The sequence below is a fragment of the Oncorhynchus masou genome, chromosome 28, assembly GCF_036934945.1.
Source record: "Oncorhynchus masou masou isolate Uvic2021 chromosome 28, UVic_Omas_1.1, whole genome shotgun sequence".
Taxonomy (NCBI): domain Eukaryota; kingdom Metazoa; phylum Chordata; class Actinopteri; order Salmoniformes; family Salmonidae; genus Oncorhynchus; species Oncorhynchus masou.
In genome coordinates, this window is record NC_088239.1 from 47,868,609 (window position 1) to 47,892,568 (window position 23,960).

At 41.8% G+C, this 23,960-nt stretch overlaps 2 protein-coding genes across 4 annotated transcripts; one reads left to right on the top strand and one right to left on the bottom strand.

Moving 5' to 3' along the window:
• Window positions 1–245: 245 nt before the first annotated feature.
• LOC135517735 (hypermethylated in cancer 2 protein-like) lies at window positions 246–12,692 on the bottom strand. Of its 2 annotated transcripts, XM_064942300.1 has the most exons (4): window positions 12,614–12,690; window positions 10,923–10,980; window positions 6,919–7,147; window positions 246–6,718 (listed from the first exon to the last, which is right to left on the bottom strand). In XM_064942300.1, exons 3-4 carry the CDS (start codon window positions 7,135–7,137, stop codon window positions 5,273–5,275), a joined length of 1,665 nt encoding a protein of 554 aa, XP_064798372.1. In that variant the 5' UTR covers window positions 7,138–7,147; window positions 10,923–10,980; window positions 12,614–12,690; the 3' UTR covers window positions 246–5,272. The 2 variants fall into 2 exon arrangements, with proteins under 2 accessions (XP_064798372.1, XP_064798371.1); XM_064942299.1 differs by lacking the exon at window positions 10,923–10,980 and having other exon boundaries at window positions 12,614–12,692.
• A 1,151-nt stretch (window positions 12,693–13,843) lies between these two features.
• Window positions 13,844–22,030, top strand: LOC135517736 (ubiquitin-conjugating enzyme E2 L3). 2 transcript variants are annotated; one of them, XM_064942301.1, is made up of 4 exons: window positions 13,844–13,984; window positions 20,383–20,478; window positions 20,651–20,837; window positions 21,152–22,030. In XM_064942301.1, exons 1-4 carry the CDS (start codon window positions 13,859–13,861, stop codon window positions 21,304–21,306), a joined length of 564 nt encoding a protein of 187 aa, XP_064798373.1. In that variant the 5' UTR covers window positions 13,844–13,858; the 3' UTR covers window positions 21,307–22,030. The 2 variants fall into 2 exon arrangements, with proteins under 2 accessions (XP_064798373.1, XP_064798374.1); XM_064942302.1 differs by lacking the exon at window positions 13,844–13,984 and adding an exon at window positions 18,559–18,665.
• The last annotated feature ends 1,930 nt before the right edge of the window (window positions 22,031–23,960 follow it).

A 23,960-nucleotide genomic window follows, 5' to 3' on the forward strand; every position in this document is an offset into this window, starting at 1 on the left:
AGGAACGCCTATTTGACTTGGGCACAATAGACCGTCCTACAGATGGTAGACGTTGCCCCATGCCCCTCCCCACACACGACTCTTCAACCATGCCCAACTGGAACAGCCCCCCCCCCTCCCGGGTCTGAACCCATCCCCTCCCCCTCTCTTTCCTCACCCCCATAATATCCACCAGTGACCAGTGACCAGTGAACCCCCCCCGACACACCACACAAAAAAACTAAAGAATCATTCAGTTCTTTCTAATCAAGTTTAATTAAAATATTGTTATTAGATTACATTCCCATATCTGTACATTAAGACTGTAGGTTGACCAGTGGATTCTGAATCATGTGACGGTGCAGTGTGTGAGCCACACGGATAAAGAAACTCCTGAACACAAACTGAGGAATTAAAACAACTTTGGAGTTGTCTGCAAGCATGTTCAATTAAGACACAAAATATTTGCTCAATTATATTTTCTAGAACAGAGAAACCTGTTCTACAAAAACAGACATAAGTAAATTAATACATAGATGCAGCTTTGACATGGTTTTAGCCCAGTAGTCTTAGGAATTACATTGCTTTTGGGTGGATTCATTCGTGGCTTGGTTTGGATTTGCAGTGGCATGTGTGACTACTACGTACATATTAAAGCTGCCATAGACACCTTTGGTTTTCTGGTAGAGATTAAACAAGAAGCATCTCTGTACTAGTAACAATACCAGCCTTCAACAGAAGTTGCTTTGGGAAAAAAAAACATGCTTTCTGTAGGATACAATACATAGTGTCTACCACGAGTTGGGGTTTCCATTCCAATGGATAAACTAGCATATAAAACAGATGACATGACAATAAACACAGATCACATTCTCAAAAAAAAAAAAAAAAAAAAAAATGCAGCACAGTAAAAATATGTCATCTTTGTATTCTTCTTACTTTGGGATAAAAGTGGTATAAAACACATCAAACGCCTCAGGAGCAGTACATTAAATTCCCCCCCCGTCTCCAGTGTCTTGGGCTCGGAGCTTGATGTGGTTTATGGTTATTTCATGTTTTAAAAGGGACATTTCACCAAAGATATCATACTATGGCACTCTCACAATGTCGTCATCAAGTTGTTTGGGGTTAACTTAGCTCAGACCTGCCGATCTTGAAGAATCTTTACGAGTTACACGCCAGCGAGACAGCGACGCCCCTGGACCCCACGACGGCTCCACCACGCTCAGATCCGAGACAAATGTACCCTTTTTTTTTTTTGCCTGATAATGACGTTGGCAGAAGACCGCCTCAGTACGAATGGTAGGCTATAGACTCATGGGTGCTTGGTTTTGGCTAAGATGTTTAATTTACAAACCAGGGATCTCCCTAGAATTTTCTGATATTGGTGTTAATGGAGGCCTGAGGTCAGGTAAGGGGGAGGTGACCCCATCTGAAAGTTGGAGCGTTTAGCTTTTTTGAAAAACTGCAATTTTCTGAAACTTAGGGAATTAAATTATATCAATACAATGTAGCCAACGCAGAAGTTGATCCTGAATGAATTTTGAGTGGTTCTCAATTACTTTGAAACATTTCTAATAGGTTACATTTAGGGGGGGGGGCGACAAATTCTGAATAGGCCTAGTTCAATTACTAGATGCAATGTAGTAGACCTAGTCTACTGTAAATGGAATAACCATGGAACACCTGAACAAGGCCTATATATTTTTTAAATGTAACCTTTATTTAACAAGGCAAGTCAGTTAAGAACAAATTCTTATTTACAATGAACAGTGGGTTAACTGTCTTGTTCAGGTGGCTTAACTGTGGGTTAACTGCCTTGTTCAAGGGCAGAATGACTGATTTTTATCTCGTCAGCTCGGGGATTCGATCCAGCAACCTTTCGGTTACTGGCCCAACGCTCGAACCACTGGGCTACCCTGCCGCCCCTATACGAGCTTGTTTCAGATCTCCATCCTTGACTTAATTAATCAATCTTCCTTCTCAGTTCAGGTCTACCATTCATTCAATATGCCTTGTCGTCATTGGTGAACTGACTAGGAGGCTATTATCACATCATTAGCAGCCGAGGACAGATCAAGAACTGATGAATAGAATGAACTAAGCTAGCGCAACACCGCTCGTTTCCTTGCTAGTCAATCCGCTCGCGTTCAGCAGCAGAGACGTTGACGGTGCAGCTACTTAGCATATTTTTTTCTGGGTGAGCAGGAACAAAGTAGCAAAGCCCATGACTATCATCCACTGAGTTATCATAAAGAGGCTTAAAACAGGATCCAACTAATAAATACATTCGTGAATAATCAATAGACATCAACACTAAGTTTCTGCAACAACATCCTAAACAGAGGGACAGCAACAGACAAATAGAACAATCTTACTAGATAAAGGGTTTGTTGACCAAATGCATGCTGATATAACATTCAAGAGCTAAAATAGTAAAATTGATATTTCATCACGCAGTTATTTGAAAGAAGATAATCACCACCTTCTCCCTGTAAAAAAATCTCTTGTGTAGGAAGCTAGTGTTTATGCTTTCCGCACAGACATTTGACAGTGCAGACTATTTGACAACACAACGAACACTCCCTGAAGATATGAGTCAGAAGTATCCCTGTCACAGCTCAAACATGTTTCTCTCGGCTCTCTTTCATTTGAGTTGTCGACATATTACATTCTAAATGCCTCAACCAAAACAACCAGAGAGAGTGTTGATAAGGAGTGTATAGATGCCAGACCCTGACAGCAATGGTTCCTGAGTTGAGGAGTAATATACATGTTTCTGGTGTAAAAATGACTTTCTTTCAACAATTGAGCGATAAACATGAAGGAAAGAGGATTTAAATACTAGTCCAAAACAGAGTCATACAACAGTCTTAGATTTTTGGTCTGAAATGAAATGTAGTCCTCCTGAGGACAGAGTAAAGATAATGCAAGACCATAAAGTGAGGTTGGTCCAATCAACATTGGTAATTCCAACCACGTGGCTGTTTGTGTGGAACGAGGAGTGGACTATACCATAGACATAATAACATGGGTACAACTTCACTTTGACACTGAAAGACTTTGGTTGTTAAGTTTGTTGGTTTTGTATTCGTTCTCTTTGGATTTCAATATACAATCTCGTAGCAGTTTCAGCTCTGTCATACACTAGTAATACACTGTCCAGAAAGCTATGCTCTCCTCACAGCACTAAAGACATGCTCTGGAACTTTGGCTAAGTGTTTTTTAAATCTCCAGGTTTGGGCTGAATGTGTCAATATGTAGTTCATACATGCATAATCTATGAGCAGAAATACTATTTTACCTCAATTTGCCACGAAATCCCTAGTTTGAAAGCGACTGTTTTTCTGGAAACTGTGCTGTGCCATTTTCCCTACATTTTCTCCCATGTGGGCCAGCCCGATTGCAATTTGAGTTCTAGCCAATGAGCTTCAGTCCCTCGCCATTTGAGTGACAGCTAGCAAGATGCACACACAGCAGAGCAAGAGAGCAATGACGTGGTGAACATATCAGCACATACAGTGACGTAGTAAGCATTTTTCAGCGACCACTTTTGGCTGGTGAGCATGACATTTAGAACTACTAGCTAAAAAGGTATACAAAAGTACCGGAGAATCTCTTTAAGAGATAGGAGGAACTTGTTGAAAACCAAAAGCAAACTTAATACAGGGATACTGGCCACCTGTCTCAGTAGACCAGCCCTTTAAAGAAAAAAAACACTACACACAAAACACAACAGTACCACCAGAGTATGATGCCTCACAGAAAATATCCCCACCCCTCCCAGGCCCAAAGCAGAAATATCCAGTTTAAACATTCACAAAAGCGTACCAATAAGTTCTCAAAACATTTAACCCCCCCAAGTTTGGCTTTTTCAAGACTTCACATAAAATACAAACCCTGACCTGTAAACCAACAGTAAAGTAAACATCATTGCGTTAAGAATACCCCCTGATCAATTTCTAATAACGGCAAGTTTCAAACAGGCTGTGTATGTGGAGGTGAAAATGTATTATTATATACACAGAGGATAGGCTGACTAACCTGTTCCATCTAGCTGGAGAACATAGTATTACTACTGACTGTTAGCCAGTCATGCCTGGGGTCCAGTATGTGTCTTATAATGAGGTAGTAGAGGCATTGAGGTCACACATTGACCAGCGAGAGACAGCTACAGCAGCCTGGAGGCACAGAACTGACACCCTGGGAGGACTAGTTTGGTTGGATGCTAAAAGCTATCATCAAAACACGTTTGAGCCACCTTGGATGGGAAGGAGTCTTTGGCAGATGGCGAGGTGTGGTGTGTTGACCCTGAGATGGCCAGTACATCTGGCTGGCTGGCTCTATGTGGATTTTATGATGGGGTTCTGAGGGTGATGTAATGGTTGGTATTAGTAAGATGGGGTTCTGAGGGTGACGTAATGGTTGGTATTAGTAAGATGGGGTTCTGAGGGTGACGTAATGGTTGGTATTAGTAAGATGGGGTTCTGAGGGTGACGTAATGGTTGGTATTAGTAAGATAGGGTTCTGAGGGTGACGTAATGGTTGGTATTAGTAAAATGGGGTTCTGAGGGTGACGTAATGGTTGGTATTAATAAGATGGGGTTCTGAGGGTGACGTAATGGTTGGTATTAGTAAAATGGGGTTCTGAGGGTGACGTAATGGTTGGTATTAGTAAGATGGGGTTCTGAGGGTGACGTAATGGTTGGTATTAGTAAAATGGGGTTGAGGCAAGTCAGAGGAACAGTTGTCATGAGTGAGGCTATGGGTGAAGGTTGTTATGAGGTTGATGTATGGGTGAAGGTTGTTATGAGGTTGATGTATGGGTGATGGTTGATTTGAGGTATGGGTGATGGTTGATTTGAGGTATGGGTGATGGTTGTTAAGAGGTTGAGGTATGGGTGATGGTTGTTTTGAGGTTGAGGTATGGGTGATGGTTGAGGTATGGGTGATGGTTGTTATGAGGTTGAGGTATGGGTGATGGTTGAGGTATGGGTGATGGTTGTTATGAGGTTGAGGTATGGGTGATGGTTGATTTGAGGTGTGGGTGATGGTTGTTAAGAGGTTGAGATAAAGTAAAGGAGCAGAGTTACTCAGGAGGAGTGGTTATAAAGGTGGGGTCATTCCTTTCAAGGTGAGTTTCTAAAGTTGAGGTAGAACCCAGGTGTGTTTACAAGGGTGAGGAGGTACTATGGGTAACAGCAACACCAGATAGCATCTGAAGATGAGGCAGACAGCCTAATAGAGCCCAGATATCTGTGGTCCAGCTGCAGTAACCATGGTGAAGTGTCCTCTATGAGGGCGAGGTGTGCATCTTTAGATGGCTGAGGAGGTTGCGTTGCTGGGTGAACTTTCCGCCACACAGCTGGCACTCGTAGGGCTTCTCCCCCGAGTGGACCCGCATGTGCTCGGCGAGACGGTACTGGCGTGTGAAGCGCATGCCGCACTCCTCGCAGGCGAAGGGCTTGAGGCCCAGGTGGCTCCTCATGTGGCGGGTCATGGTGCCTCGCTGGGTGAACAACTTGCCACAGATGTTACAGGGGAACGGCCGGTTCAGCCAATGGCTCTTCTCGTGTTCCCGTAGCGACACCGCGTCCTTGCAGGTCTTACTGCAGACTGTGCAACGATGCCGAGGTTCGTCAGCGCCAGGCTCCACCCCCCGTGATGCATAGATGTCAGGGTCTTCATCCTTCAGGTATACACCACCCTCCTCTTCTTCCTCCTCCTCTTCTTCGAGGTAGATTTCATCCTGGGTGTGTGTGTCGACGTGGGCGTTAAGCTGCTCGGAGCTGGGGAAGCCTTTCCCACAGGGGATGCAGACGTACAGATTGTCCCCCACACCTGGCTCAAACCCTGGCTGGGGCTGACGGTAGATATAGTTGGTGTTCCCATTTCTCTTCCCTCCTCCTCCTCCTCCTCCCTCACTCCCACTGTGCCCACTCTCTTCACTCTGGTCATGGCCATTCTCCTCTCCATCCACCTCCCCATCCTCCAGGTCTGGGGTCACTCTATCCCCTCTGACCAGCTTTTCGTGCCCTGGTGCACCTGGTTTCTTCACTAGGCCCTTGTGCATTGCCTTGCCCGTCTCTCCCAGGTTGGTGGCCTCTCTGTGGGGTCGGGGTCTCTTGCAAGGGGCCCTAGGCAAGAGGTCTGTGGAGGTATTTGGAAGCTGCCTCTGGTTCTCCCTAGGCTCTGCCGTGGTGGGAGGAGTGGGAGAAACAGATGAGGAGTGGGGGGAGGAGCTTTGGGGGAGACTGCTGGGGGACACTTCCTCTGTGGCGGTGCTTCCTGATGGACTCCTCTTGGACAGGTCCAGTCCTAGAGCCAGCCCATTAACCCTACTTCCTCCAGAGGGGCTGAGGGAAGCACACCGCGAGCCCGAAATAAACACCTCCTCCTCGGAGAGATCCTCTCTCAGCCTCCCCTCCTGGCCCCATCTCTGGTTCCTCAGGTTGCCCTTCCTGGACCCTGAGTGGTTGTTATGGTGGCTGGGGGTTGCTCTGAGGGGGGTGGAGGAGAGGCGGAGGGGGCCAGGGGTGTGTCCATTGGGGGTTGGGGAGGTGGTGGTCAACTTGTTGGAGCTGGAGGGGGTCTGTCCATTGTGTTTGAGCTTCCTCCGACAGAGAGCAGCTAGTTCGGTCAGCTGGAGGTAGGAGGCGGCGGTCAGGAGGGACGAGACACTGTGGTCACTGACAGAGTCAGAACTGGACAGACGACCTGTATAGATGAAGTCCAATACCTAGAGGAGGGGGGGGGGATATTTATATTGTTCCAATGAGCAATTTGTTTCACGGCAAGTTGATATCAGAATACAGATAAAACAGCTGAGCTTTCAACGATTGATATGGAATCTAAATTGATGAATGACAGAGTTCAACACAAATATATCTGTGTATCTGTGCCTACGGTCAGTGAGATGCTGCCTGTCAGGTAACCCACCTGTCTGAAGACGGAGGGGCTGACCATCTCCGTGTCCAGGTTGATCAGGTTATCGTGGGGGACCAGTGACTTGAAGTAGACGCTGCTGGCCGCCAGGACGTTCTTATGGGCGCGGAACAGCGCATTCTCCACCACGATGATGACATCACACAGGTACCCTTTGGCTCGCTGCTGGTTGAGCTGCAGCAACAGCTGCTTGAAATGGTTTTGCTGCTCCATCTCACACACACTTTGGTTAACACACATGGGAGGGAGGAGGAAATAGGGAGAGGTCAGTTACTCCGTTCTGAGAACTCAAAGAATCCAACCACTGATATTCCTAGACTAATTTAAAGTTCTGCAGGCCCAAATGTGTTCCTGAAATTCTTGCAATGCCCAGGATCACCCACAAATGGCCACATACTTAACACCTCTCTGCTCTCCCTACAACCATCGCAGTGGTTTCTTCACATAAGCCCAAACAGCATACTAGCAAGCGGAGAAAGATAAGCGCATTGTAGCTCCTCTGGCAGCATTAGATTCTGAGGAATGAGATCTATCAGTCTGTTCATTAACAAAGCATGCAGCCATACATGCACATGCCAGCGTACCTACACCATGATGTGGGCCAAAAGTTCCATCCCACCAGAACAGACTGAAATTCCCAGTATTTCAGGGGCATTCTTTTCACAATTTCAGAGTGTTATTTTGACCTCAGTGTGGAAATATATATATTTTTTTTAAACAGGAAATAACTGCACTGGCCTTTTAGAGACACCTGAAACCCCACCTCTTTAAGGAATACCTAGGATAGGATAAAGTAATCCTTCTCACCCCCCCACACCCCCCTTAAATGATTTAGATGCACTATTGTAAAGTGGCTGTTCCACTGGATGTCATAAGGTGAATTCACCAATTTGTAAGTCGCTCTGGATAAGAGCGTCTGCCAAATGACTTAAATGTAAATGTAAATGTTAAATGTTTTAATGAATCATAAACCAAATGATCAGTAAAAACACTATAACTAACTGATGGGTCTGCCTTCACTTCTTTGAACCTTCCTCCCTCCTCACGCGGGATAAAATATCATATAGATGTGGGTTTTTTGGTAACAGACACAAGGCAATATTTCTCAAACTTACAGAAGGAAAATAATTTCTGGAAAACTAAATATTAATATTAGTTGGCAGGGGTCTTGACTTCAACATTATTGTGTTTTGATGTACTGGTAATACCTTTAAGAATTTTTCTGCTAGATGTTTTCTAAGATGCCTTTTCCATGGGTTTGGCCAGAAATCACAGCCTTAATAACACATACATATTATACATACATACATAACTGTTCAAAAGTTTCGGGTCACTTAGAAATGTCCTTGATTTTGAAAGAAAAGCACATTTTCTGTCCATTAAAATAACATAAAATTGATCAGAAATACAGTGTAGACATTGTTGATGTTGTAAATGACTATTGTAGCTGGAAACGGCAGATTTTTTAAATGGAATATCTACATAGGCCCATTATCAGCAACCATCACTACTGTGTTCCAATGGCACGTTGTGTTAACTAATCCAAGTTTATAATTTTAAAAGGCTAATTGATCATTAGAAAACCTTTTTGCAATTACGTTAGCACAGCTGAAAACTGTTGTTCTGATTAAAGAAGCAATAAAACTAGCCTTCTGGAGCATCAGCATTCGTGGGTTTGATTACAGGCTCAAAATGGCCAGAAACAAAGAACTTTCTTTTGAAACTCATCAGTCTATTCTTGTTCTGAGAAATGATAGCTATTCCATGCGAGAAATTGCCAAGAAACTGAAGATCTCATAGAACACTGTGTACTACTCCCTTCACAGAACAGCACAAACTGGCTCTAACCAGAATAGAAAGAGTGGGAGGCCCCCGTGCACAACTGAGCAAGAGGACAAGTACATTAGAGTGTCTAGTTTGAGAAACAGACGCCTCACAAGTCCTCAAATGGCAGCTTCATTAAATAGTACCCGCAAAATCCAGTCTCAACGTCAACAGTGAAGAGGCGACTCCACGATGCTGGCCTTCTAGGCAGAGTTCCTCTGTCCAGTGTTTGTTATTTTGCCCATCTTAATCTTTTCTTTTTATTGGCCAGTCTGAGATATGGCTTTTTATTTACAGCTCTGCCTAGAACGCCAGCATCCCGGAGTCGCCTCTTCACTGTTGACGTTGAGACTGGTATTTTGCGGGTACTATTTAATGAAGCTGCCAGTGTGTTGTTAGTGTGTTGCAAAGGGAAGTGCTGCCAACACCTTGAAAATGAAGATTAAGAATACATTTAATGAGGAACAACGTCTTTCTCCCACCTTGTGGACAAAAAAACCTGCTAATAACCATGTTTATTAAATAGACGTGTACACTTAAAATGTACAACATTTTGGATGCATTATTATAGTCATCCACTTCGTCACATATGCGTTATTTGACACTAGCACCAGTAGGAGATTGTTTTTCTAATAAAAAAAAGGATGTTGTGTATGGAACGCGAAACTACACAAAAAGTATCAGAGCATACTGTCTTAGCAGGGGACACTACCTGTACTAACTAAATTGAAGTGATCTGAAGGGATGGGTCCATTCTATTTCTATGATTGAAATGCCACCCACCCTCATTTTCAATTGGATTGGACCAATTTACAGTAGTTCTAATGAAGGTACTAAGCTTCGGCAAAACTTAAGACCGAACTACTCTTCAGTTCTGATCCTCCATCTCCACCAATCTGTTGCCCTACATCTGTACAAGTGGCAGCACCCCGGGGGTCATTTTTGCTTTTAAACCAGGGAGATACAAAGTTAGAAATAGTACTACTGATAACAACACATCCCATCTGTCTTGCCATACATCGATGCAGTATCACCCCCCCCCCTCCCCCCCTAAAATACACACTGGGAAAAAAAGAGACGTTTGGGTAATCTGTCTATCTAACGACTGCACAACACACCGATGGTGATAAGATGCTGAGGGTCCTTTTATGGACCTTACAGGCCCCTTCTGCCCCCCTCCTCCCCTGCCTGCTCAAAAACAACCTCATCGCTTCAAAAGAGAGAACCATAGACTTATATAAACAGGCTGTAACCACAGTCTGGAGGAAAGAGAACAGAGAGCAGGCCATATAACCAGGTGGTCTGGTTTGGAGAGGGCGCCTGACCTACAGCATCAATGAGTTTGCCCTGCTAGCTTCTGATCAGCATGCCTATTTAAGAAGACTACTACAATTCAATGTAGGTTCAGTTAACCTACATTGTTCTGTAACGGTTCTAGTCTTGTGTTCTGGTTTGGCCTGTGTTCGAGCCAAGCCTGTGTCTGTTCTAACCTGTTTTCTGTTATTTCCTGTGTTGTGTTGGCCTGTGTCCTGTTCATTTGTCCAGTGTTTCATCTTGACTCCCTGGCAGAGATCACTGTCAGTAAATCACAAGATCTGGTCATTTAGCTGGGTTTTAGGCATGTTAGAGCAAAAGCAGCTTGTCCCTCTGGTAAAAACCTGTAGAATATTGATCATCTGAGCCGGCCCACTTTATATACTCTCCTTAATGCTCGTTAACTCAAATACACTGTTTTCTACAGGAGATTTGTTTAGACCTGAAGTCAGCCACCCTTGTCCCAGAAAACTACCAGGGTCTAATCCTAATCAGCACCAAACCCAATCGATTCAACCTAACCTGAGGTTAGTCTCATTGAGATAAAAATCTATTTTGCAAGAGAGACCTGGTCTAAGATAGCAGCAGGGTCAACGTTTAATTGCTGGGCTAAAACCCCCCAACCAACCAACCACACACACACACACACACCACACACACACACACACACTAGAGGTAGAGAGAGGTATTTGAAGTGAGCAAGACAATGTGAGCATACATTGTTGACATTTTCTAAATATGACCAGCCTCTGATCGTCAAAACTTCCTCTGTGTTAATGTTGACAGAGTTTATTATAACCAGAAACTGACGTTCTGGTTCATAGTGGTTTGTGTCATGTTAATGTTATGTTCCACTCTACCTTCGGGCCACCTGGTGAGTGAGAAGGGAGGGGGCTTGATTGCATTAATCACCGATACCTGAAATGAGACTGCCACAGTAAATACAGCACATGGGGGATGTGTGAAACTTACTCTGTCCTCAGCCTGTATCCCCACTTGCGCCAGCGAATAACTCGCTTTTCGTCCTTTACATACAAAGTGGCGTTACCAATAACCTTCTTACCAGAGTGCCAATACGGAGTAGAGTTGGCCTGAGCAGATCAGGTCACAGATTAGCGAGAACCCTGTTAGCCACAGAGTTATTAACCTGGCTCAAAACGATGTCCCCAGTGTGACTCTTACTGAGACAGATTTACACAGCGTTCCTGGAAAGGCCACCCCAAGGTTAGTCCATCACGCATGATCCCTCCTAACTAGCTAACTTAATTATTACTAAACACATGTGAACTCCGAACATAATTAGGTGTAAGAATCGTTTTATACATAGATTTTCCAGATATTATGGGAAGGGAACTTTGTTTCGTCCATGTTTGTGTTCATTCGGTTAAACCAAAAAAAGGATAGTAGGTTTTTACAGCCACAATCCTGAGTTTGTGTTTCAGACAAACAGCATCCCTAACACTTGGTATAAAACTGAGGGATGTGGCTGAGGAAATGTAACCACTAAAACTCAAAGACCAAGCATAAAATTGATTTAACATCACCGTTTTAAACATATTCCCAGACATTGTTTGTTTACAGACCTAAATGGCAACAAAACAAACATTGGAGTAAAATAACCGTAGGCCTATTTTGTGTTAGGATAGGGTAAGACAGTTGTACTACCTGATGTAAACAACCATGATACTTTATGATATATTTTTCAGGAATCAAATCATTAGGACGAATTGAAATTAAACAGCAGGAAATATTCGAAGAGATTGTGGCAGATATCAGAAAATGAATTTGAAAAAACACAATAAACAAATGAATAACAAAATCCCCATAACCATGTTTTTATTTGAGCTATTTACACTATTTTGTGTTAATTCTGATTAATTTTGGTCTAACCTACGCAGTAAAACGTCCAAATCATTAGTATTGTTTATAATGTTGCGAAAGCCTGACGTTCCTCACATATTGGAGAAACATTTAAATTCACTGCAGTATCCATCATCACACAAGCGATTGTATAAACCAGTGTTTCTATCCCATGATTTAAAATATCTGATTCAATGACACACAGTTGAGAGAAAGAAATAAGAGGGGAAAAAAAACATTAAATGGGCGATACTCGCCTACCACAAAAGAGATAATGGTCTACGCGCCGAAGGGGTAGGGCGAAGGAAGGAATCCAACAATGCCTTTTATTCAATTAACCTACATTGCTGCGTCTGCCCTGCATCAGATTTCAGTTCATATTTTTGTTTGTTATAAGTTTATTATATCATAAAGTTATTTATCTTATTCCAAAGATGTGAAAAATAAACCAAAGGCAGCAATCCACGGGTTAAAAGGAGTGCAGGTATTAAGGTGGTTGCCAAGCTGGTAATACTAGCTCTGACTTTGGCTACACACTGGGAGACCCCTCTGGGCATATGCTACGAGCCAAATGTTAGGTGTTTCTGGTATTTCTTCAAACAACGTAGTGCAAACTCCTTGAACACGACTACACACACCAAGTTGCATTACAAAACATGCGAGGAACTGAAAAAAAAAAATATAGATTTACCTTAAATCATCGATGATCGCGTTTTTAATTTACCATCCTCTCTCCTACCTCACTACCCTCGGTTCGCACTCCCCCACTACTATTCTGCAAGCAGTACTGGCGATGACGTCACTTTTCTATGGTAATGAGGAAACCTTCAAAATAAACGCCTGAATTTCAAAATATTGGAAGGTGGATAACTCCACACCAGGGATTGGCAGCTTTGATGGGGGGTGGGAACTCATCATGTGGGGCCGCAGTGGCTCGTGGGTCTGCATACCGTGCGTCAGTTCTATAACTAATTTCATGCAATTCTGCACATTTTGCCATAGGGTGGATGGAAATGTTTGCAGTTTTTGATATAATAACTCATGATCAATGGGCCCCACCCCTGTCAGTAATTGGACAATGCTAACTACAAGTTTAGATAGCTGGCCAATAGACCAATTTACCAATCCCAAAAAGTGTTGGCTGACATGGGCCAATTGAGTGACCGCTAAAGGACAACCAAATTTTGAAATTGCACAGTAAGTTGAGACCCCTTCTGGTCTGGGGACCAACAAAAGGGGGGCATGGGCCGCCAGTTGCCTACCCCTGCTTAACACTGTTTGTCAATTTCAGTTTCTGTGAGAAAATAATTATTGAATAGTGTAGGGCCTCCATACTCAACTGGCGGGCAGGATCTGGACCCATAACGGGGTCAATACGGACAGGCTTCAATCCCTGGTATCATATAAACACACATAAGACATGGAACAATGTGTAGAATTGCAGGACATTCGCTTAAAACAGAAGAAGAAGAGAAACTGCTGCATGCAAAATGTCTAGAATTAGCTTTAAAAATGCATAATTTTCTCTCCGAGAAACAAGAGGCGTGTGAGTGGGGGTGTGTTACTATGTTATCCATTCGAACCTTTGCCACCTAAAACATTTGTGTAACTAGACCTTCTCAAAAAGCTATTGAGTACCCCTGGTATTGGGAATCATTCTACCAATCTAAATCGCTGTGAAATATATTTTCAATAACAAAAAATATTATTTTTAGGTTCAGCTGTTTGAAACTGGGTGGACCAAAACTGCTGTTCGAAGCTGGTGGAACAAAACCGAAAGTAACTTTTGTACAGCTCTATAAACCATATTTTTTGTTATTGAAAATATATTTTCGATGGTGATTTAGATGATACAATGATCCCCTACATTATTCATTGCTTGTTTTGTCACATAAACGGAAATTGAGCGAACAGTGTAAATTTTAGCAACCAGGAAATGACAGAGCGATTTCCACTAGATAACCCTGCCACAAAGTCGGGACAGCTTTCCCAAAATGACAACAGATACTGCTCCAGTCCGAGAAATCAAGAGCAATATCACAGCCAATCACAACACTGGCGGGTAAGTAATACCGTGAAAAACTATCGTTCACTGGTTGGTTATGAATATGATTGGTTTGTTTATTATTACTGGCAATGTCAATAGTTTGTATGTATGCTTGTTTCCATGTAACTATTCCTCTTTTGTTTGTTGATATTTGTTTGTAAATAAAACAACAATAAAAATACAATTGTAAAAAAAGAAGATACGAAAAAAATGTGCCGGTTGCTTAGCAACAAACCCCAACATTCAAAACACATCAAAACAATAGATGGTATCATGAGCTGAAAGGAGCCAAATAAGATTTCCCACATGGCAGTTTCTTGTCATTCTTGCTAGCAATCTGGCCATCCAGAGTCACAACAACATGCTGACTTCTGCAACATAGAAGCGCGCACATAATTGTCATGGCGTGGTCAGCTACATGTACATAGAGAAATAATAATGGCGTCTTTTTGTAGGCACAAACTCCGCCATGGTTCGTCGGACGAAGCCTATGAGGAAAAATAATAGAATTTCTGTAGGGTTTTTGGATAAACACTGAAAATATGGTCTGTGGTAAACACAGGCTTAGGAGGTCTTGTACGTTTTGTTCTATGATCTCATATTCAACAGCTTTACGGCACTTTGTGAATTATGAAGAATTTATGTAATAATAAAAAACACAAATCACATAAAGGCTTTATGATTTATAAAAGTTAACTGACTGCTATTATCTCATAAAACAAAACGTATAAGATCTCCTAAGCCTGTGTTAACCTCAGACCTTGTTTTCGCGTTTATTCCAAAACCCTATTCTTTCCCCGTTCATTGTTCCCATGGGGATGGCTGAACAAACCAGAGGTAACTTATTTCCGGGTTTTAGGACTAAAAATTGGAGAGCTCTATTAGCGCCAGATATATTATGGCCATTTTCTGAAATTACAATGCAAAAATAAAAAATAAATCCTATGTGTAGCACCTTTAAAAGTGAAACATTGTTTTTGAGGTAGTACAGGCAGAGTGCAAGGCATGTGTTAACCCTCGCTTTACCAAACTAAATGCAAGGTTGGAAGCAAGGGTAAATAATGTGTGAGTTTAAATAAATACAAGCGGTGATTCGGACAGCAAAATTAAAGTGATTATTTTCAGATGGAACTGTTAGCAGGCATAGGTGTGCCTGTGACGGCCAATACAGCGCGGCTTGGAACGCAGCTTGTCCAATCAATCAATCAAATGTATTTATAAAGCCCTTTTTAAATCAGCTGCAGGCTAAAAAGATGTTCTCCAATCAGCACCCAGGAGCCAAACAGCCAGTTTTACATTACATTTGAATCAATTTCGATTTTTTTTTGTGCTTATAAGAACTGCACGAAGGAATTTTAAGACCACTGTTGAAAAATACAATGTTCAGGCTAGTATGTTGACAATGTTGGGCTTATAGTGGAAAAAAAACGTGCCGATATAAAAGTGGGGTTGGGAGTACTCCGTAGGTTCTGTAGAATCTATATATTGTGTAATTTCATACGGCACTGAATAATATGGAGTGTTGCTGGCCTTTTACCCCACCCATTCCATAGGCCACAATCAGAGGTGGGTAGTAACGCCCAACAAGTAAGTCTTTACATGCACGTAAGTCATTTTTGGAGGAACTAGTACTTGTTTAGTTACTTTCTGTGGGCTATACTCTTACTCAAGTAACTTAATTTTTACTCAGTTACATTTTATCAAATCACTTTAGTTACATACATTTATATTATTATATCGTTGCTGACAGATAACCTCATCTCTCCAAATTTTTAATGGTTATCATTCACTATTCAAAATAGCTTGTCATCAAGTCTTAAGTCCATTGGCTCTCAAACCGGCTCTTGACGTGAAGCGCTCCTCTTCACTCCTGAGGTTATTTTTTGTTGTTGTCAGTTCTTAGCCAGACGCGATTTAAGTTGCGCTATAATTACCTTCTGCTTTTGTAATATTATATATTTCTGGAGTAAGATAAGTATTTGTCTGATATTCTGCTGTTGAAATGGTTTTGTTGGCAAGTGGAAATTAAACGACTAAGTAACTAGATAGTTAACTCCGTATCTGACAATGTTTAAAGGGATTCTTTACTCCCCCAGTGTCAGATGAACTTGTGGATACCAATTTTATATCTGCGTGCAGTTTGAAAAAAGATGCTAACTAGCGTTACCCCTGGACTTCCAGTCATTGCGCTATCTGCTAGCATGCGGTGGGACTAGCAGATACCCATCGACCCCCAGTCATTGCCTTAATGTTAGTTAGCATTGGCTCGCAAAACTACCTCTAACTTCCTTCATACTGGACATAGAGAATTGCTTAAATATATTTATATTTTATTAAAAGTGTATTTCTTTACATATACATGTAGCCTACACACTAGCTTTCAACATACTAGTATTGGTGTAAACTTTCTAAAGAAATGCTGTTATAAATATAAAGGTATGGCGAATTATCCATACATCTTTTTAAAAAGATTGTTGCCATGCTGTAAAAAACAGTTCTATTGCACTAGAGTGCAAAAAAAATGACATTCACAAAGATTAGCATTTATTTGCAGGGGGCTCTTATTTTGACAAAAATACATCTGTGATTGTGCTGCCAGCATAATTTCCTGCAGACAGGTGAATGGTAATGGGATCCCTAACCCCTTGACCCAAATTTAAATAAAAGCAAACTGAAAGGGGAGGGAGGAGAAAAGCCTCTCCTTAGCCCTGCCAGACCAGCTGCTGATGCGCAGAAGTGCCCAAGGGAAAAAGTTTTGTCAGTTTAACCTGAACAACCAGGATACAAGCCGGATAAGTTGACCAGAATCGACAAAGATAACTGCCTGCCACACTGTATGTATGGGCCCCTGACATTGTACAAACTGAAATATCCTTGGCTTAAAACAGGCTCCTTGAGGGTGCTTGACTTAGGCAGGAGCTCACCGGAGCTGAGTCTTGGCACCTCAAATGTTCTACTGCATGAGCTCCTCTTCCTCTTGATAGAATATTAGCTTAAAAGTATTGTGGAGCTCCTGCACCTAAATGTAAACAGTACCGGTACCCAAAATGAGTACCGACACCTATTTTAGTCCAAGTCAAGCACAGCTCCTTGATGAAATAAAGCACTGGTGAGTAAAGGGTGTGGTGCAGGCTGATTTATAGGTTACATCAGTGTTTCCCAACCAGGGGTACTAGGGGGTACTTGAGAAGACTCATGAGACCATAGGTTTACTGGTAAAATGCACATGAGGGGGAACTTCAGGGGTACTCTGGGCAGAGCAAAATGTACTTGGTGGTACATTAACTGAAAAAGGTTGGGGAACCACTGGGTTACATAATGTCTCTGTCAGAGAATGGACTTCAAATCTTTCATGTCTTAAAGCTTGCTGACATGAAGGCTCAGTATTATTTCATGCCTTGACATGTATTATTGATTATGACTGTGCCAAAAAATGAACACGTTTTGTGTGAGATAAAAAGAGCTCCCAAATTAGTGGACCTCTTAAATATAAATTTTAAAGAAACATTTTGACGAGAAATTGACAGGGTTAATAAATCATGGAAAGGTTGTGGTTTAAAAGCCATTGTTAATAAATGCATGAGTTCAACTGTAATGCTTATGTGTGTTACTTTCTAAATGTAATCCATAACATGAGAAGGATTTATCAAGAACAACTTCCCGCGTCTCTGTTAGTTACTAGTTACCTGTCCAAAATCGTAATTAGTAACATAACTTTTGGATTACCCAAACTCAGTAACATAATCTGATTACTTTCATCAGATAAAGCAGATGGAGCCAACATGAGCCAGCACCTTTTTCCAATGCTGAATTGAATGTCATTGATAAAACGGAAAGGTGTCATAATGTATTTTTCTCTGCAAAAATACCTTTCTGAATTTAAAAGTAAGCCAAGAAGTAATCTAGTTTTTCAAAAGTGTCTGTAATCTGATACAATATTTTTGCTGGTAACATAACTCATTACAGTAAACAAAAATTGTAATCAGATTAGATTTAACTGATTACATGTGTGTGCTCTCTCGAGGCTGCAAGGGATTCTACATGGACTAGTATTCCCTCTAGAGGACACTGTATACACTTTTATAACATCTACTTCAGTTTAAATCTGCCAAGCAACTTTTAGGTATTGAACCTACAGTATACCATATCATGGTAGTAGGCTATTCAATAGCTATGAAGCAAAAGGTTGATTATTTGTACACCTTATATTGTTCCTGGTGCATAAACAAATTATTTGAAAAATAAACTCCACCACACTGGTATTCTTGTAGCTTCAGAATGTGTTATTGATTAGGCTCACCAGGGGGCATGGCATTGAAACCATTGTAACGTATTTTGTAACATGATCTTATCTTTTTATTTCAACATCAACCTGCTACCAGTGTGTTTATATTGCCTCAGATGAATACCCTTTTACTATTTCAATCAAGTGAGGAATAGTGGCCCATGTTTTGGATTCTCCCAAAATAGCCGTAATAAATGGACGAATACTCTCATTTGACAAAATGACTTCCGGATAAATATACTAAAATCAAAGTAGCCGTGCACTCCAAGTACAGTGTTGTTTTTCATTCGGAAAGAGTGCGTGCGTACACACTGTACAGAGGAGACTGTAAGAGCCAACATTTGGATATCGCTGTGTATTCTGGGTACAGACAGTAATTCCACGATGGCGGCGAGCAGGAGGCTGCACAAGGTATATTTCCTGATCAATCCAATTAGGATTTTCTCTTGTTAGGTTAAAGAAAGTAAAATATTCGGACTCCCAAATCTCAGATACAATTAAATGTGTCGTTAAATTAGTTTTATTTAGCCCCACAGTGACAGAAACCTCATGAAACTCGTTAGGCGGAAAATGACGTTAGTATGCTAGGCTAACCAGCTAGCAGTTGTTTTTTGGTCATGTTAGCACCGGCATATTAATAGGCTAGATTCGAATTAAACGGTTTATCTAAATTCATTAACAAGGTTAACCATGTGTCATCATAAATTAAGATTTAATTCAGTATGGTGTCATCAGTTGGGTGATAATCGCGCTTCAACATTTTTGATCTTCGGCACAGAAAAACTTTAGCTAGCTACGTATTGTAGCTAGCTTAATACTATTTTAGCAGGGAGTTAATTGTGCTAGCTAGCTACGCACAACAGTTACATAGGTCGCTAGCAGTGTGGTTCGTTGCGCTAGCTAGCGAGTTAGCAATTCGGGTTATTTTCTCAATGTGAAACCGAGGCGAGGAAGCTGACCAGCTAACGTTATCCCGATGTATATACAATCTTGCTAACGTTATGATGTAGCTACCGGTAAACAGCCAAACCTACTTCCTGTGATTTGGTTTCTTAGCTTTGAATTGTTTTGAGTAGTCTAGTAAATCGAAAGTGAAATTGAGCATGCGGCTGCCAAGTAACGTTAAGCTAGCTAGTTAACATAGCTTAATTTCATTCATTCGATCTCAATATTCGAGGTAACACAGTGTTGAGAACATGATTTAAACCCGGTGTGTCAACAACCCGGCCTTATCATAATTGGCATTTATATTTTCCCTTGCATTTGTCAGCCACCATTTGACCCAGTCTAGGATAAGTACTCCTAGTAAACAGTCCCCATCAAGTCAACAAGAATACATACAATGTTTTGAACTCCACACATCTTAGTTTGACAGTCGTTTGCATTGTAATCCTGTAGCAGTGGTCTTATCCAGAGCAAGAATAAGGCTACATTTGCGCTCTGATTTGATAATACATGAAATCAGGAAGCTGTGCACATGTTTAATTCTAATGTGTATGGGTGTGTTAACTGTAAAGTCCTTGTCACTATAACAATACCCCCAATCTCATGATTTCCAGTGAAAGGTGGGATTTATGAATCAGTCCTCTGGTGTGTCAGAAGGCAGTGTTCTGTAGTGAGATTAGTGTGAGAATGCACTGGATCACTTCCTGGTTGAGAAGGGGTGTGGCTGCTTGGTTCCAGGGATGAGACTGACAGTTGATATGTTAATCCCTAGTACTTTTAGGCATCCAGTCTTCTATTTGTATGACTTTTTTTTAAATTTAGGGCAAATTAGTGTTTAGTGCCTTGTCGGCTCGGGTATTCAAACCAGTGACCTTTCGGTTACAGGCCCAAAGCCGTAACCGCTAGGCTACCTGCCACCCTGTGTGAGTAGTTCCGTATGTCACCCCGTTTGTTTATAGTTCTGTATGTCACCCTGTGTTTTTGTGTCTGTAGTCATTCTGTTGTTTTTGACCTATAGGACACAGGTTGTTTAGTGGTTACTTGGACTCAGCCAACACAGAAACATGTATTATCAGTTCTTTATCTCTTGTTTGATAAAAAAACCTTTCTGCTTCCTGTAATGGTTATGATTAACTAACTGTACAGGGGAACTTGCTCATGATGTATTCATCCTCTTTTTCAGGAACTTGATGAAATCCGCAAGTCTGGAATGAAAAATTTTCGTAACATTCAAGTGGATGAATCAAATATTTTGACTTGGCAAGGCCTCATTGTTCCAGTAAGTCACCATTTACTACTCTTGTCTCCGGACAGACATGAACATGACCAGAATAACAAGGAGGACCAAGGCACTCTCCGCGATATTGCAATTCCTTTGTTGCTGTGGCATGTTCAGTAGGACATCAGCTCACCTTTTAACCAAACGTCATTGTCTCTCTCCCCTCTAAAAGGACAACCCTCCATACGATAAAGGTGCTTTCAGAATCGAGATCATCTTCCCAGCAGAGTACCCCTTCAAGCCCCCCAAGATCACATTCAAGACCAAGATCTACCACCCCAACATCGACGAGAAGGGACAGGTGTGTCTGCCTGTGATCAGCGCAGAGAACTGGAAACCAGCCACTAAAACTGACCAAGGTACGGCGGAAAGACGCACCCACACTCAGACAAAGACAATAGACAGTGGTTTCTTCTCATAACTTTTTAAGTAGTAGTTATTATTGCAGTTCTTTGTAATTTCTCATTGAAATGCCGCCTGAACCCTAACCCTCCAGTCTCCTCTCCCTCGGAGGCTCCTGTCTATTTGGCTGGAGAGGTTTCCATAGTGCAACCTCTACGTGGTTATGGACTTCAATGTCTTTCTCATCTGTTTCATCTGGTCTACATGACGTCATCCTCCATTTTTACATAATTCTTAGTCTCCTCTTTTTGTTCTGCTTGTCTCCCTGCAGTGATCCAGTCCCTGATTGCGCTGGTCAACGACCCCCAGCCAGAGCATCCTCTCAGGGCAGACCTAGCAGAGGAATACTCTAAGGACCGTAAAAAATTCTTTAAGAACGCAGAAGAGTTTACAAAGAAACATGGAGAAAAACGACCTGTGGACTGAGAACGCAAACGTGTGACTCCCTCTTCCTATCCCCCCTCTTTTCCCCCCCTTCCAAACCCCCCCCCCCCTACACCCCTCTCTGCTCTTACCCAATCTCCTGAAAATGCCCCCACACACGTACACACATCCTTCTAGCCCCCCTCCTCCTGGGGTGATATATCTCAGCTCCACTTCTCCCTGGCAACAGGACTGTGTCGTGATTCAGGCAAGTTGGTCACCTCTGGGTGTCAGCTTGTGGCTGTTACTAACTTTCTACTGATTTCTTAAATTATAAAAATGCCGGAATTGGGCCCAAGAGAGCAACTTGTTAAAGAGGGAACAAAACAAATACAACAAAAGATCTAGATGGAAATGTTATGCTCAATTTGTACACAGAAGTGCTGGTGCAGACCTCTGTATAAAGATGATCAAGTGTTTTGAAAACTATTTGGTAAATGCTCAACTTGTGGTCTGATTGTTAACCCTTTTCATCTCACTCCTTCCCCTCACTAAAATATGTAACAGAAAAAAATCAAACCCAAAGCAACAAAATGATAAAAAAAAACAACACTTAAAGCATCAAGGTTCAGGTGTGGCGAAATGTTTATTTTGTATTTCTTCTTTTTTTTTTGCCTATGTTGCACTTTACTCTGTGGAACTAGTTTTTAAGTTTACCATAAAACATCAGTTTGTCACCAATTCAATGGTCCAGATGTTATAAAAGGGAAAAAAATGTTTGACTGAACTTGCTTTTGTTTCTTTGAGAGGTTACGATGAAATGTTTTGTTCATATGTTGTATACTTAGCAGACGGTTTGACCATGTGACAGGAAGTACTGCTCTTCATGCCATTGCTCACTGGCCTCTTTTCAAGGTTCTGACTAGAGGGAGTACAGCTATGACCAGAAGTTACACTCTTTTTTTTTTTTTGTAGCGGGTTAGGAGATTTAGGTCAAGAAATAACGTTTGACACCCCGTTCCCATTGAAACTGCTCGTCAGTCTCCGCCCCAACCAGCAAGGCACTGCACAAATTCACCAATCTTAATCACATGAGTAGTTATTTGGCATAAAAAGTGATTTGTGAATGATGATGATGGTAGAAGTTTAGTCATTTAGACATGCAACAACCAGCAGACCAGTACCAGTAGAACAGTAGCTGCCATGAGGGTGTAAATTACATTGGACCCGCCATTGTGGGAAATATTTTGGAAGCCCTAGAAATGCATTCATGTTTACATTTATTTTTACCACGTTTATTCTACTACAGCCACCTTAATGCACACTTTAAAATTGTGTGAGCTAAACATATGTATGAAATGTTATGGATATTACTAATGCTATGGTCCCTACTACAAAAAAAAAAAAATACTTGTAATTTTGTCCTTAACATTTATTTGAAATACTGTAGAATTCCTTTCATTCTTATGGAGATCTGTTCCTTCTGCGGTGAGGCAATATGTCCGACTGGTGGCTTCAAAGCCTGTCAGTGGCCAATAAATAGCATCAGCAATCCAGGGTTTATATCCGTCACTGCTTTATTTAAGTTATTGGTTAAGACCAATAATGTATTGGTTAGGGCTCGGTGCCAATGAAATGCATACATTAGTGTATTGAGACCGGTGTGTCACTTTTCACCACTAGAGGGCAGTACTTCTCTACAATAGAAATTGACTCCATATCCGAAGGTCTCTGGTCTTATGCTGTGGCCTGTGTACAGTCTACCATAGGTGGTATATGGTCTCTACCCATATATGAACTGTGAAGTCTACCATTAAATTGTAAATAATCAGTGTGTCCAAAGAGATCGGTCTGAGCAAAACACTGTGCACTAATCTTGATCACAGAGTGAGCTGATAGTTGAGGTGCAAAATGATTTGTAGATCAGTGATTCTGCACAGGGCCTTGCTTAGACCGATTACCTCAAACATATATGAACTCTTGTTGTATTGGATTGTCTCTGCAGTACGGACTCCGTTTCCCATGGTCCTCAACACCTCTCTAATAGGCCAATAGGTGTTGGAGCGTCGGTGAGGTAACTGCTCGCTCCTGCTGCTAACAATGACCTGTGACTGAGGACATGGTTATGGGAAATACATTTATTACATGCAGTACCACACTGTTATACTGATTTAATCTTATATAGCTTGACCATTGGGTGGGTTATGTGAATTATCCAAATGGAAATTCAAGTCTTAGAGCTTAGTGGCTGTTCTGATATGATTTATTTTCATTGGGTAATCTAGATCCCAGGCTAAGATGTCATATAGCTGTACTGAACATAAGCAAAGCATAGTGGGGTCGGCAAGCCTAGAAATGAAGACGTGACGTTGCATGTAGCCTAAACTGTTGCTGTCCTGTTGCTCGTCTGAATCATACCACATCTCCCATGAGACGGACCTACAACCCTCCTCTCTCAAACTTCTAGTGTGTCCTTTTTGGTATTACACAGAAGTCTAGTGGTCAGCACGTAGACCACTGCTAAAAATACACAGACCAGATTCAGTTTCCTCTCCAACACACACCCTCTCACACCTACTCAAACACAAACCCACTGGCCCCTGCCCTCTCAGTCACGCTATGTCCAGCGGGCCCTCTGGTCTTTTCCCACGTGCAATAAATATGTACACTTAATGCCTTCTGTTTCTTTGGTCCTCTGGCCCTGCTCATACTAACCC

What these genes read in the sequence shown, in the direction of transcription:
- LOC135517736 (XM_064942301.1), top strand. Translation starts at nt 13,859, where the DNA reads ATGACAGAGCGATTTCCACTAGATAACCCTGCCACAAAGTCGGGACAG. An exon ending in GCCAATCACAACACTGGCGG is followed by an intron (nt 13,985 to 20,382) that starts GTAAGTAATACC and finishes CCTCTTTTTCAG; the next exon opens with GAACTTGATGAAATCCGCAA. An exon ending in AGCCACTAAAACTGACCAAG is followed by an intron (nt 20,838 to 21,151) that starts GTACGGCGGAAA and finishes GTCTCCCTGCAG; the next exon opens with TGATCCAGTCCCTGATTGCG.
- LOC135517735 (XM_064942299.1), bottom strand. Translation starts at nt 7,137, where the DNA reads ATGGAGCAGCAAAACCATTTCAAGCAGCTGTTGCTGCAGCTCAACCAG. An exon ending in GCCCCTCCGTCTTCAGACAG is followed by an intron (nt 6,719 to 6,918) that starts GTGGGTTACCTG and finishes CCCCTCCTCTAG; the next exon opens with GTATTGGACTTCATCTATAC.